General features: G+C 34.0%; 1 protein-coding gene across 4 annotated transcripts in view; it reads left to right on the top strand.

The window, feature by feature from the left end:
• LOC108912543 (attractin) overlaps positions 1-15,506 on the top strand; it is an 82,673-nt gene that overhangs the window by 24,103 nt on the left and 43,064 nt on the right. For all 4 annotated transcript variants that reach the window (XM_023456805.1, XM_018717795.2, XM_018717794.2 and 1 more), the window contains exon 3: positions 14,411-14,762. In XM_023456805.1, coding sequence (XP_023312573.1) covers positions 14,411-14,762 — 352 coding nt within the window. The remainder of the gene's footprint in view (positions 1-14,410; positions 14,763-15,506) is intronic.

Genomic DNA, 15,506 nt, shown 5'->3' with positions numbered 1-15,506 from the left:
TAGCCATCCTTCTCTATCGCATGGATTTCTATGGCTTACTTTATCACTCTCACGTAACTTCAGATAGACCATCGGTACTTTCCTACCCGTTATAATGTTCCTAATATCACAGTGACAAAACAAACATTTAAATTAACTACCCTAGTGAACCGAAGATTTCATTCAGATCTCATATTTTTGTTTAAATTGCTTAACAACTTGATCGAGTGTCCTGAACTTCTATCTTTGTTAAACTTTCACGTTCCATCTATAAATACTAGAAATAGTTATTTGTTCGATATAAATTTTTGTGAAACTAATTTAGGTATGAATAGCTCCACATGTAGAACAACGTCGTCCTTTAATTGTTATGTATCAAATAATAATGGATGTGTTGATATATTGTCATCATTATTAAACACTTTTAAAAATTATGTTAAACGTTTAGAAATGTAATTGTATGCCTTTTCTTTATTTATTTTTTTAATTTCATTCTTTTAATTCATTTTATTTAAACTGTGTGTGTGTGTGCGTGCGTGCGTGCGTGCGTGCGTGCGTGTGTGTGTGTGTATCTAGTAGTACTGTATTCTCTATTGTCTATTCAGCTATATATTTTTTGTTTTTTATGATTATGGATAGATTAAGATATTTTCCATCTTTTGTTACCAAATTAGTGGAAACTGTTATGGGTTTAAAGCCTGTAGTATTCCCTAAACTGTAAAATAAATAAATAAATAAATAAATAAATAAATAAATAAAGCTTCGTATCCACGCATGCAGTATACTTTTTGTCAACTAATTCTTAAAAAATTTGGCAAAGTACCAATTTTTATAAAAGTCTAATATAAGATTGTTACTATATAATTGGAGGTTAGGCATATAGCTATAGTGTATCTAATATTATTGTGAATAACTCCGATATTTTATATAAGACGTAATTATTTAAAAAAAGTTAGTTAACTAAAAGTTGTTACAAAAATGTCAATAATAAATAAGTAAAAAATGCGAATTCAGTGAAGTTACATTATACTTTGACACATAATTTAAAAATAAATGTTTCAGACTCTGCTGCAAGTTGCAGGCAGCTATTATACTTTTTGCACCCGAAATGGAAATTATAATAAAAACTGGGTTTGAGAAAATTTGTTATGAGTACTATTTCAACCGACAAAAATTCCAAAAGGAAGGGGTCCAGTCAAAGCTCATCATGTTTGCAGCGTTGATAAGCATAGGAGGAATAATAAAAGTTACGTCATTCAAGCTAAAGTTACAAGACAAACTTCAGTGTCATCCCCACCACACTACACAGTTAAACATATGCCAAATATTTTTATTATAATTATAATATGTATGTGTATAAATGACATCGATAACTTTATACAATATTTTTAGATTGATCTAATCATAAGATGACTAGTGTTTATAACAAATTATAAAAAAAATAGTGTATAAGTACCTTAATATATAAAAATGTTTGTTATTACAAAAATTATTCGATTTTTTTCATACAACTTTGCCTTGATATAAAAATTAATTAACCGAAGTTGAAGTAATCCTAGAAAAAGAAGATTGTGCCGCCTGCTTAAATCCGTTTTTGTGAAAATACTGCGGTGTACATGAAGCGACAGTTAGTGCAAGAAACAATAAAAGATTTTTATTTTGCATCTATTGTTTTACCAAAGAAATAAATTATTCAACTGTGCTGTGATACCTTGAAACAAGCAAAGTATACCGAATTGTGTCAAGCTAGGAGCTTGAGTGTGGGAATAGAAAGACTTGTTCGTTATGGGACAAAGTACGAGTCAGAAGCAACGGTCGAATATAAAAGAATGTTCAATGTTAATGTCAAAAAAATTGGCCTGCTAGTCAGTAAAAAGCAACCACGGCTATGCCTTGACGGTGTGGTTGCTTAAAATTGACGTATTCAAAAGATTGTCAAGTTCAAATGTCCACTCTCTTGTGAAAAAGTACGTGTTGCGGACTTCGAAAGTAACAAGTGTAATGTTCAATATTTATTTCTTCAAGGAAATGAAGTACTTTTGAAGGCATCAAATGTATATTATACACCATGATAAATTCAAATGTGCGTGTCATGTGTTGAAAAATGTGCTTTATTTATTTATTCCCCCATCGAGAACGGTAGTTCTTGTATCACTGTCCAATGGAATGAAAATTTTCTGAAACAAGTTATTTTGAAGTGAATAAAAAATAAAGTTTGCACCATATTTGTTTTTTTTTTCTACATTATTTTTTATAATGGCCTTATTAGTTCCTGATTCGACTTGTTTTCAGGAATTATAATGTTTTTCTCATAGAAGCGTACTAAAGAAACGTGACTTTAGTCATGGATGTTTTCGTTCGAATTATGGTACGAGCGAAAGTTGCAAAATTGTCAGGAATCGCTTTTTCAACATAATCAACTGAAACTTTATATTCGGGCTAACCTTTTGGAGAGACATAACTTTTCTTTATAACATTTTCGCCTAGGGCTGAAAATAAAGGTACTTTATTCTTGGGCCGATTTGCAGTTTTCGTCTGCCCCTCGTATATAACAAATGTTTTATGAGGTTCGATGGGCGGTATTTTGATTTGACGACATGCAGAGACAACTGACAATCGAAGGAATTTATTAAATTTATACATAAAGTTTTTTCCCATATGGTGCAAACTTTTTGGATAGCACTATATATTTTCAGTTTCTTTTTTGTAAATTCTCCTTTTTTCTCTAAAAATGGTGGCATAACAAGTAACAGTTTCTTTCCTTTCTCATCAAGAGTACAACTGAATTGTGGAAATCCTTTATCTGCTAAGACTCCATCTTCTAATAGGTCTAATAATCCAGGTTCAATAATTACTTGTCAATCATTTTTTCTTCCACCTGTGATTACTGATTTAAAGCTAATAAAGCTTCCTGGTGTTATACCTACCTACTAGAAATTTGGCGGTGAAACCTTTTTTATAATGCGAATAAGCAAACACACATTGGTCAACAGTTGATGGTATTTCAATGTTCAATTCAGTGCAATCAATAATCACACTAGTATCTTTATAGTCTGGATAAAAAGCACTCTGGCATTGTTCCTTCAACAATATCTTTTTCAGGTCAAAAGACCAAATCTTCGCTAATTGTTATAAAACAGAAAAATATTTTTGGCACTGTAGTCCTATGTGCATTAAACAGCATACTGATCAATGCAAAAGTTAATCCTAATTCCATTTTCAATAAAAAATCAATACTATTTTGTTTTCAGTTGCAGACAATTCCACCTTAAGTTCTGTTTTCTCTCACCTTAGCGTCACCTTAAGTTCTATTTTGTCTCACCGTAGCGCTTTTGTAGTTGAGTATGCAGATACTTTTTATTGTTATGAATAATTATGTCATGGAAATTCTAAATTCTAAAGGAATTCTAAAGATTCCTCGATAGAAAATTTCCTAATAATCGGATAATTATTGAGAGTTTTCAACGTTTGTGCGAAGTTATGTTGACTTTTACTTGGAAATTAATAATTCTCTTGAAGTTATTCTAATAACCAAATAATATTATTGATTCAAAAGGTGTTACTTTATTTTTTACTTAAATTAGTTGAAACTAGCCGAAATATTTCTAACATGAATTTAAAAAATCGATTAGTCAGTATCTGACTAATTTGAAAGGAAAAAGAGAAATTCAATTAGCCGTAAAACACAGGCAAATATCGACAAAATATAAGAGGTATGGTATTTTTATGAATTAAATATGGCTTAGGTATGGCATTATTTCTTAGAATTGAATTCAGAGAGCCTTCATAATTGATTAAAGCCACGTGACTAGTCATTTTGTTTAAAACAGTAATATAATTTTCCTTCACGTTGACAATGTTTTGTCATTGTTCATTGTAAATGACTCATTGAGACTAATGATGCTAAGGTTTAAGGATTGACAGAGGCAATCAATGGTTATCTACATTCGGTGGTCAGGTGACTTCGTGTATGAATATTCTACATATTATTGCAGATAAGCAGGAGAGAGCCAACTACTAATTATTTATAAAGATTATGTCAATTATATGATAAATTTGTATATTTTATTAAAAGAATCTGTGGACCCTGACGATCTGCTACTGAAGAGTTCATCTTTTGTTAAGAAATGTCTAAGAATTCAGAATCCGACATAAAGTTTAACGCAACAAATAATTTTTTAGTTACGAACTTACATCAAAAAGTGTAATTTAACAATATTATTAGCCTATTCCTCGGAAGGTTTGAAAAAAATATCTCTAGAGGTTGCACGGGTAGGGGGTACAAACATTTTTATTCTGCTATCTAAAGTAATGTCAAATGTGCATTTTTATTATTCTCAAAATGCATATATAAACAAAGTAATAAAATAGAAAAATTAATTCCACATGTCAACTAAACATTGTGCATTAGCGTACGATATAATCTTCGAGTTTGTATAACAAAGAAACAATATGAGAACAGTCCTTTGAAGCGGATGCTCGACATCGGCATTGGGCATCCATAATTTTGCTACTATTGTAATCCAGCGTTATATAAAGTTTATAAGTAACAGTTGCCCAGAAAGAAGATATGACGTCTGCTCTTAAATAATATAACAGATCATTAGTATTGTCTTCCATATTTAAATCAAAAATTTCCACAGTTAGGAAGCAGATCATTAAAAGTTGTGCTTATATCAACAGGGTCAGTGGTCATATAATTGTACAGGGTGTCTCAAACTCGATAGTATGGGCCTACTGTGAGAATACAAAAAATTTAAATAAAGTTTGGGACACGTGGTGTTAAATGGGAGGAGGTAAGCTCCATTTTCAATCAAAAGTATCTTTGAGATTTAACAGAAACGACTGACGTCATCAATTATTATATTTTTTCTAGAAACATACCCAAATTTTTTTCCTGTTAAAAAGCTCTCTTTTTTCTAATAAACTTTTATTAGAGCAATTTTTTTGTATTACTTCCCGTTTAAGAGTTACAAGCAATATCGTATCTTCCTATTAACTAAGACAGAAAAAATATAAAATAACCCCAAAAATAAATATCGATGCTTTAGTACGAAAACATACTATCTCGGATTTCGGTTGCAAAACATGCTAGCTCAAATTTCGCTTGGAAAACATGCTATCTCAAATTAAGCATGGAAAACATGCTAGCTCAGATCTTTAAGTAAAAACATACTATCTCATTTTGACTAGAAATTTAAATTGGCACATTGAATCATTCAATGATTGAAACCGTGCATTTATAATAAACTTATATAATATATTTTTCAAAAAGTAAGGAATATTTAAGATCTGAGATAGCATGTTTTCCAAGCTTAATTTGAGATAGCATGTTTTCCAACCGAAATTTTGTCAATTTTATTTTTGCAATTTCTTGTAATTGCTGTTATTCCTTATGTCATGGGAGACACTCCACAATACATGTCAGTTTTTAACCTGTAGTGGCAAACCCCCAACTTTGTGAATTCTCTGTGAAATCTTGTGACTTCCTCTGAATTCCCCATGAATTACTCTAACTTCCCCTAAATTCTCCGGATTTTCTTAGAATTTCACTTGAATTCCTCTGAGTTCTTCTGAATTTTCCATGAATGCCTGTTCTGAGAACAATATAATTACGCTTGGGAAAAGTTGGCGGATACTTTAGTAGCACGTTTCATTAGGTTTTCATCAAATAAACGGATGAATTTATTAGGAAAATTCAATAAAAAGAAAACCAGCCCAAACGGCTGCTACTGTTAAAAAACACCAAGAAATATTTTTCAAACATTTATCGTAACAGTTCCTGAATGTAACACTATTTTTACAAAAAACAGCCAGTGGAATATTTTCCTTTCTTGGGAAAATGGGGTGGCACCTCCAGTATTACGCAATTGGTTAAGGCACAAGTTTAATAGTACATTCAATAAAAGGTCTAATTAAGTGAACACGCTGTAATAAATTTAATTCAATTCCGACAGCGCATTATGAGGATATGGCAGAAAAAATATATTTTTTTGTAAAATTTAACACTTTGTATTTCGAATATCGAGTCCCGCAGGAAAAAAGTATATAGAGCAAACTCTACTTATTTTTTGATAATTAATGTAGTCCTGCAGTTTCTGTATTTAAAGTGAAGTCACCCTGTATAAAGCTGGGCCAATATGGGCCAACTCCAATGTGTGTCTTTCACCGCTCTGCCCAATACTGGCAGTTGCAAGGATAGGGAATTGCTCCCAACATTGGTATAGTTGTCATCATAAGACATTCTTTTTGTATTTTATTCCAGGCATTGGACACTTTATTCCTATTTTTATGATTAACATTTTTTGGGTCCCATATCTTGAGATACCGTTCATGTAAGGCCAAAAATTCCAATATGACATTATTGTCAATATCTGATTCCGCCATAGTTCTCCCTCTAGAGTGGTACATTTAACCCACATAAAACATAAATAATATCGGAATATTTAACCCACTCAAATACATAAATAATATTAGCACATATAATCCACTCAAAACAAATAATATTGGGGCATAGAACCCACTAAAATATATCCCATACCATAACCCATCAAAATACATTAGTAGCAAGGGGACTTTTAACTCACTATATTGGCATAAATGATATGGAGAAAAGATCATTCTTAACACTGATAATTCAAACTACTAAAACTTATCGGTCCACCAAAAATCTTGCAGCTGATAAGAATATACTCATCCTACTAACAAAAAGTAACCACCACTAAATCACAATAATACTCAAAATTAACTTATACAGAAAAATAACTAATTAACTCAAAACGACAACTAAGTAACTAGGTAACTATTGTAAGAACAACTCTCCTAACTATCGCTGGAGCGACCATCTCGTTCCTTCAAACATGATAAACTGCCACCGCCCAACTGCCTACTGTCCGTTCAGTCCACTCCAACGGTCCCCTTATGTTACTCCCCAACGGCCAACCTGTTTGTTACAATCGATCATCCTGTATGTGCCTCGAGGCATTCTTCACTATCGTAGGATGCAGCATTACATCACCATCTCCATCACTCTCACCAGTCATTGAATTGAACAGCCCCCCTGGCTGTACCCGAGGTTTCATATGATCAACATCGACTACATTCTCATATTTTACCCTGTCATTTCTCTGCAACCTTTCCATGTCAACAACTTCATTTGGTAGGAAGGACTTGTCCATTATGGACCCAGAGAATGGTGGCGTCAATTTTTTACTTATCCCAGATACACTTTTGTGTTTCTGTATAAATAGCAAATTGCCACCACTTCCGCAGTCTTTTCCTCTTTTGATCAAAATATTCTTTATTTTTCCTTTGCCCGTTGCTGATTTGTTGCAATACCTCATTCCTTATTTTGACAAAATCCTCAGTTCTATCGGGTATCTCCGAAATCCGATATTTAAGGACCTGATCGAGACCCCCTCTTATCCGTACAATATCTCACAGGGTGCCTTCTTAGTGGTGCAATTTGAAACACAGTTAATTGATGTGACTGATGATGTGACTTTATCTACTTGATCCACTTGTGACTTGATGTGATGTGACTTGATCCAAGCATTTATCCCAGTAATCCTCTTCTGGTGATGTTGTCATTAAGGCCCATATCACTGTTCTATTTAGCTTTTTCACTTGTCCATTGACTCTTGGGGTTACTACAGCGTTTTGTATGTTTATACCATGTAGCTTGCAGTAGCCACTGAATCTCTTTGACGTAAAACATGACACATCTATCCAGACACAAGGATTTTTGGATAGCCAAAGCATCATGCCAACTATTCTAAACAATTTATGGTTAAAGAAGCCTTCAGAAATGCATATAGTAAATGCATCGATCATAACTACCAGAAACATGTTCCCCTTTTTCAATTTAAAGAAAGGGCCTTAAGTGATCAATGTGGACCATGTTCATAGGGATAGGTTCTAATGCCATGGAGTGGAGAAATATTTACTTCTTTCCAGTCGGCTTCTTATTGTACAGGCAAGGTATGCAATTCGCTATGTATTTTTCTACAGATTTCCTCATCGTGGGGAACCAGTAATGTTTGTAAAGACAGTACACTACATGTTGGCACATTCCACAAGGCACAACCCATTGCAGACCTTGTGCAGTCTTCCTGTAAACTTTTTTCCTTATGGCATAATTTTTATAAGTAGCCCTCTCCTCGTCAGTTTCTGGAGGACGACTTAGAATCTCCTTTTTTTTTGAACTTTACATCTGTGAGCTGAGTAGTCGTTTCTATGTCATTTATTTTTATACGACATCTACCAACACCCAGAGTTTCAACCTTTCTTCTGCCGTAACCCTGCAACATCCTCCACTTTTGCGTATCATATTGGAGTTTTAATCACTCGGCCTGGTCTAACTTAATTATGTTACAAGAACTCCTTAAATCCATGTAGGCCTGGGAAAGTATGCTGTTAATCATAATATTTTAAAAATACTTTGCATTCGGTTCGGTAGTAGCAGCTTCTGATCATGCAACATTCCCGGTACTAGCAACTGTCGGCGGCTTGGATTTTGAGAATCATCTCTGTATGTCCTGTCTGTTGACAAAAATTGGACCTTGGCATTATGTATTGTTTGTTTCTAGGACATGTTGCTGTCAAGTTGTCCCTGTTTCCCACAACTTTTTTTATGTTCCAACTGATGCCGCTTCCGTGTATTTCTGCCTCTCCTCCCAGCAGCATGTTTAACTTCTTACGATCAGTGTCTCTGTTTGTGTCATTCAAAATCCGAAGGTACCCGTAAAGTGCGTCAGGATAATAATAATAATAATATCCACTCCTCATTCTAATTACGAGAATTAGCCCAGAAGCCGTAGACTTGTGCGGGAGAGGAGGCGGCATATTATTATTAAGCAGGCCGCATTTGCGCCCAGGAACGACTTATGTTGGTAGGCCCTAACCACCATTCAGTGCAGGAGTGAGGGAAACCTGAAAAACCTCATTAATTAGGGGGGTGGTCAAATGCCAACCGGTGTCAATCTCTCACATTGACCCAAGCCAACATTCTTCCACCCTACCATACCTGCACAGAAGGTACCAATCCTCCGTACAAGCATAGCTAATCTACGGTCTACCGGCCGCGGGATTCGAAACCCGGGCAGATAGATAGGATAGCTATAGTTACCAGCTCGAGCAGAAATCTTCACATTATATTCGTTCAATCCGCCAATTATACACGAGACAGCATTGGCACCGTGGATTTGGTATTGGTGGAGGAGTGCGAGCTTTTCAAAGAAGTATTTTGTATAGCTTTCTTGAGGCAATTTTCTCCGTAGCATCTTCTCCAGCTAGTATGTTGTAATAATCTCTGTTAGATGAAAATGCCATAGATAGCTCTCCATTCCATTATTTCCAGGTATATCGGACACTCGGCTAAGTCTTATACCAGGTGGCTGCCAAGCCCTTTAAGTAAAACATATATATAGTTGTAGTTTCACTCCAGTGATATAATCTCTCAATTAATCCACTTTCACCAGCCACACTTGAATATTCTGCCGACTATCCTCAGGATAAAACTCGGGTATAATAATTACCTCGCATTGATTCATTCGTCGTTGCTGTTGGTAGGGAATTTATGAAGTGCATCATTGCTTTACTTAATCTGTCTATTGAAGTTTTTCTATCATTGGAACCGTGGTTGCTATGACTGCGACGCTTGGAAGACCAGGCAGTAGCCCTTATGTTTCCTCATAGGTGTCGCTGACCTTGATGGATTACTCTCCGAAGAGATGGAGCAATGCCTACGCCCTTTGGTTCTGGTATTGTCCTGCTCCATTACAACTCCTATCGCATTCCCCCTACCCTACTAACAAAACAAAATAAATAAAATTATTTTCTTTGTCAATATTGACATCACGCACATGCATATACTCCTCATTTACTCTCACTTGGGCGCGAGAGCATCCCACTTCTGAGATATAAGGAGAACAAAGACATGGGAGAAGTTTTTTGAAATATTCAAGAATACTATAATTACTCTACAATGCGTCAAATCTTTAAGGAGGTTCGATACCGAAAAAAAAAATGGTAAGAAAGTTTTCAAAATCATTGAAATCTTAATAAATATGCCAACTGCCTCGTGTAAAAATATCAGATCAATTGCCAATATAGTTTTTTTGAAAAATGATACTAAAAATTATGCTCTTATACACAGGCTCTTATGCGAGTTGGGAAAAAATTTTAATCAAACATTAATATTGCTCTTAAAAATGGTTAGAATCGGGAAATTAAAATTGTAATTAAAAAATTAAATATTACTAAACATTTTAAAACAATAAAAATATGCACTTACAATGTAATTATTGAGATAATGGAATGAATAGATAACGTTTTGACAAATTTGAACAAACATCTGATTTAATGAAAGGAAATATGGCAACACTGTACGCTGTATTTTATGCTTCGACTGACGCGCTATATTTAAATAGCTCGATTATAGAGTACCTCCAGCTCCTATGTTATAAACGTCAATACTTCACCGATCAGAAATATCAGCTCTTAAATGTATGATTTGGTTCAACTCTTAGCGCAATCCAGGAATAATGGCGTGGAGATGGTAGGTTTCTGTTCCCTTTGGGGTGCTTGAGCCCTCATGAGTCCCTTTGCCTCCTACGGTTTGGGGTGCTTGATTAACGTGAGTCCCCTTGCCTTTCACTGGTCGGGGTGCTTGATTAAAGTGAGTCCCCTTGCTTCTCATGATTCGGGGTACTTGATTAACGTGAATCCCCTTGCCTCTCATGATTCGGGGTACTTGATTAACGTGAATCCCCTTGCCTCTCACGGTTCGGGGTGCTTGATTAAAGTGAGTCCCCTCGCCTCTCACGATTCCGGGTGCTTGATTAATGTGGGTCCCTTTACCTCTCACGGTTCGGCATTTACCTCTTTCTATGATACCGAACTCTCTTGCTTTCAAACAATCTCAGTTAAACTGTTACCCGCCTTCACAGAGGTGTCTTAGTCACAGAAGTAGATACGGAATCAATTCTATTCCGGAGGCATAAAATTATATTCATCTTTTAAACGCAAATAAGACTGGTCAGTGAAGAGCAAAAACATTAAAATCAAAGAGAAAACAAAATGCCAACGGAAAAAAAAATTAAAATATCTTGTCTAGAATAAGGTGTCAAGTTCAAAATATCAAAAGGCAAAATAAACACGGTTATGATTAACATCTTAATTTTGTACAAAAGTTTAAAATTCAACCCCCTTCAGGGGGTGGTAAGGGGGTGCTAGAGGATCAGAGGGGGGTTAAATTCATTTTTTGTTGTCATTTTTGGTTTCAGCGTCCCAAAAAAAAAATAGAAATACGCATACATCTTAATTTTGTACGGAAATTTTAAATTTAACCCCCTTCAGGGGGTGCTAGCGGGAAAACGGGCAATTGAAATCATTTTTTATGGTCATATTCGGTTTCAGCGACCCCAAAAACCTAAGTGGGGTGTACCCTCTGGTTCATGAAAATTTTTTTTGTGTGCCTGTGTAATATTAAATAAATTTTTCGTGATCTAATGCAATATAATAGCAATTTGAAACAAAAATTGAAATAATCTCTTTGCAAAAGGAACAGTATAGATGTAGAAGGTGACATCTTACTATCATACACTGAGCTTCTTGATAGTTATCATATATGGATTTTCGGTTTGCACATTTTATTTTTTTCTCATCAATCCAGATTCTGTTTCATACAAATTTTATATTGCTTTTCAGTCATTACTTTTCCTTTATATCTTTGATGTTCATTCATGTTTACGGAATACGCGCAAAGCACAGTTGACAGTAATGACAGTTGACCTAACTTTTACCACCACACCATGGCAATGGCAATGTTGCCAGATTTCATAGCTCTTAATAAAGAAATAGACACTTTTATTCAAATAAAAAGTTAATTGCTGTGCATTAAACACGAAAAATATATGCAAGCTAATATATGTTGTATAAATTTCATTTGTATATACTATATTTAATTTGCTCAAATTAGTTTATGTAAGGTTGGTACTACAACGAAACTACCGTGTATATGCATAGGCTTCCCTCCCGCAGCGCCCGCCCCGCTGTGGGCGGATGTGTAACGAACCTCCTTAAAGAGCAGAATGCAGAATGTGATGAACGATATAACAAGCTAGGATCCAGTGTCCCAATGAAGATGTGTTAACCATAAGTGATATTCTACCCGATAGGATACTCAGCAAGGCATGAATATGCAGAACTTGAACAATATCGGGACATTTAACCCACTTCAATCATATCGTGACATTTAACCCATTTCAACAGTATCAGGACCCACTTCAACAATATTGGGATATTTAACCCACTTCAACAATATCGGGACATTTAACCCACTTCAACAATATCGGGACATTTAAAAGAAAATATTTGAAGCATTATTTAATTCTTATATTAACAAATATGTCTGGTGTAGAATGTAGAATGTGTGCAAGAATTTTGTTAATTTTTTTAAATGAAGAAAAATATTCAAGTAAGTCATCAATAGTAAACAGTGCAACAACAAAAGCATTCTTTTTCACTTCGTCTAGAAATTGCACTGAAAACATATTCTTCACACTGTAGTAAATTCTGTTCATTTTATTATTTAAATATTCTGAAAGAAATTAGAAGGGACATATTGCCAGTACTCGAGATTAATTCTTTGTTGAATGTAACTTACTCAGGAGCTCACAAAACACTTTCCAGTGATATATTGCTGTCATTATCCAAGATACTAGAATCAGACCATTTAAACATCGATCTAAAGAATAATTTGTTTTTATAAGCGTTTAAGATATGAAACAGTTTTGACAATAGAATTGTACAGTTCAAGATGCACAACAAAAACAGTTGTAAGTTAAGATACCCTTGCCTTAGAATTAATAAATCCCATATTTATTGCACCTGAAGGATAGATTGCACAAATATATAGAACAGCGCTGTACGCATGTTGTGATGCATTGTGAAATTCATGTAATTAAAAAAATTCTGAATCATTGGATACATCCAAGTATGATTTATTTTAAAATTTAAAATTGATGTCATTTTTAAACCTGAGCCATTTATTAGGTACATTACATTAGGTAAATTTTCAACCCAAGTTAGCACAGTTTTTATATAATTAATTTAATTAAAATTATAGAACTTAAAAATCTCAGAGCATCAAATATCCTAGCAACTTGCAATAAATTATCTCTTTTAGTAATGAGAAATGCAACAATTTTTATAGAAAAGAAAAAGCACTCAGTCCTTGAATACCATTGCACCAAAATTTTAATATTATGAGTAGCTTCTTTGTCAAGTGACATAAAAAACTGCAGAAATGGAATCTACTAAAGATCAGCTGCATTGCTTGGCCATTTTTTTTTAGGTTCAAATCACCCTTTGCTAATACATGATGGTATTTATTGGTTTGCGCCGATCTCCCATCACTAGGAGGCTAGCCTCCCTCGCGGCTACAACAGTAAATAGTTCTGGTTTCCCCTATCAAACGAGGCTGGACTTTGCCACTGTTTTGATTTGTAGCGGTGCAGTTCTACAATAATTCTACATATCACATAGCGCTAAATGCAATAAAATATTAGCGGATGAGTCTAACGGGGACGTCCTATATAAACAAATAGTTAAATTTCCACAATTTAAACAAAATATGATTTTGGCTGGTAACCTTTATGTTGCGACTAGTGTAGTGGGGATGTCTCTCTGCCACCAGATTTTCATTGAGTGTCGGAGTCGGAATAAACCTACATACACAGGATGTCTCAACACTTGATACAAAAAAGTGGAGTACAGATAGATGAGGTCAAAATAATATCAGTTCTTCATATAAATTTTTTTCGTACGAGCCTTCGTTAACAAGTGACGGGCTCTCAAACGTGAAAATTAAAAAGTTATTTTTATTTACAGTTATCTACACCATTAACTTGAGCATGATGCAAATTTGGTGGCTGATAACATATGTGTATAGCTTGTTTTTGATGTTGTAAGTGAAACTTCATTATGCCTAGAATGTCAGAGACTATGCCCAATGGTTAACAACCCAGAATTTTTGCATAGATGACGATCGCAATCTGCCTGTATCAAAAATAAGTTCCCTGAAGAATTTGCCAATGAAAATACCTTCTTGGTTCAACTCGGTAAAATTAACAGTTTAGGAAATATTGGTCATTTTATGTCAGTGCATATCGAGCGACGCCTCCACCATTTTTGGTTTTTAATTTTTAATTGGACATAATTACTATGTTAGAACCGTACATATTTTTAAAATAAGAGAGTAGAAAATCTTACTGTATGCTAATGTGATTTCTTAATAGCATTATTTTAAATCCAGGAATCTGTAGTAACACATGGCACATTTACATTAACTGAGCAAATTATTAATATGTATTTTGCAATTTCTTTATAAATATTGCATTCATTTAAGTAGTAAATTATTTTGTCTCAGATATCTGGCATAGACTGTTCTGGAAATGGAATTTGTATTGAAGGTATATGTACTTGCAATGGAGGATGGGGTGGTTTAGCTTGTCATTTAGAAAACTGTCCCAATAATTGTGGAGCTTCGCATAACAGAGGGATTTGTGAACCTGAAAAAGGCTGTTCTTGTTTTGGTAAATATAAAGGTGATGACTGCAGTCAAATAGCTGGCAATGGTTTCTGGGAAGCAATAAAAGTTCAAGGATTTATACCCCCGGGTTCTGCATCTCATGGTGCAGCTGTTTGGAGAGATTCAATGTATATAATTGGTGGGGAAAGTTATAGTAGGAGTGCTTTACTGTATGTCTATGATTTTAATGGTGAGTACTTCTTTATATATTATCTCAACTGTTAAGTACACAAATGAAATTTTGGTTTGGATACTATAGGTACAAACATTTTGTTAAACCTTAATTGAAATTTATATACACGCAGATGTTTATCTCTAATCTATTGCCAAAAAAATTTCATTTCATATTTGGTCAATATCTGAATATTATACTTACCCTTACCTAAAAGTGCACATTAAAAATTTACATATATTTTGAAAAATACATGATCTAATGGAAATTAGATACTGTAACGAGACGACCTTGCCCCACTCATTATGCCAAAACTCATTAAAATTTAGCAACTTATGTGGGATTTTCTCTCTAAAGTTTTAAACCCACTTGTATAACCACCCCAGGTGTTATAATACTATAATTATAATGTGAAATAAATTATACGAATTTAGGTTGTCTTTTGCCCAGATTTAAACAAAGTAGTACCCTTTTTGGCCATTTGGTTATGGTTAAATTAACATTTATCTAATCTATAATAATAAGCCTTTGAGGTGAAACAATTAGCAAGGCAATTATGTAATAATGTAATCATAAATTTTGACTAAAATACTTGTAGATCTTTATCAAATTTTGTTGGTTATAGGAAATGTAAAATCAAGTTTGTAAAAGATTAATTTTATGTTAGATAATTGGTAAATTTTAATAAAAATACCTGAGGATCGTTTAAATTATACTACTTAGGATTATTTTAATTTATTTGTTATTTATGGAAAATGTGAC

This window comes from Anoplophora glabripennis, unplaced genomic scaffold, assembly GCF_000390285.2.
Source record: "Anoplophora glabripennis isolate ALB-LARVAE unplaced genomic scaffold, Agla_2.0 scaffold633, whole genome shotgun sequence".
NCBI classification, from domain to species: Eukaryota; Metazoa; Arthropoda; class Insecta; order Coleoptera; family Cerambycidae; genus Anoplophora; species Anoplophora glabripennis.
Note: the sequence above shows the minus strand (reverse complement) of the source record. Positions and strands in the feature narration are given on the sequence as shown.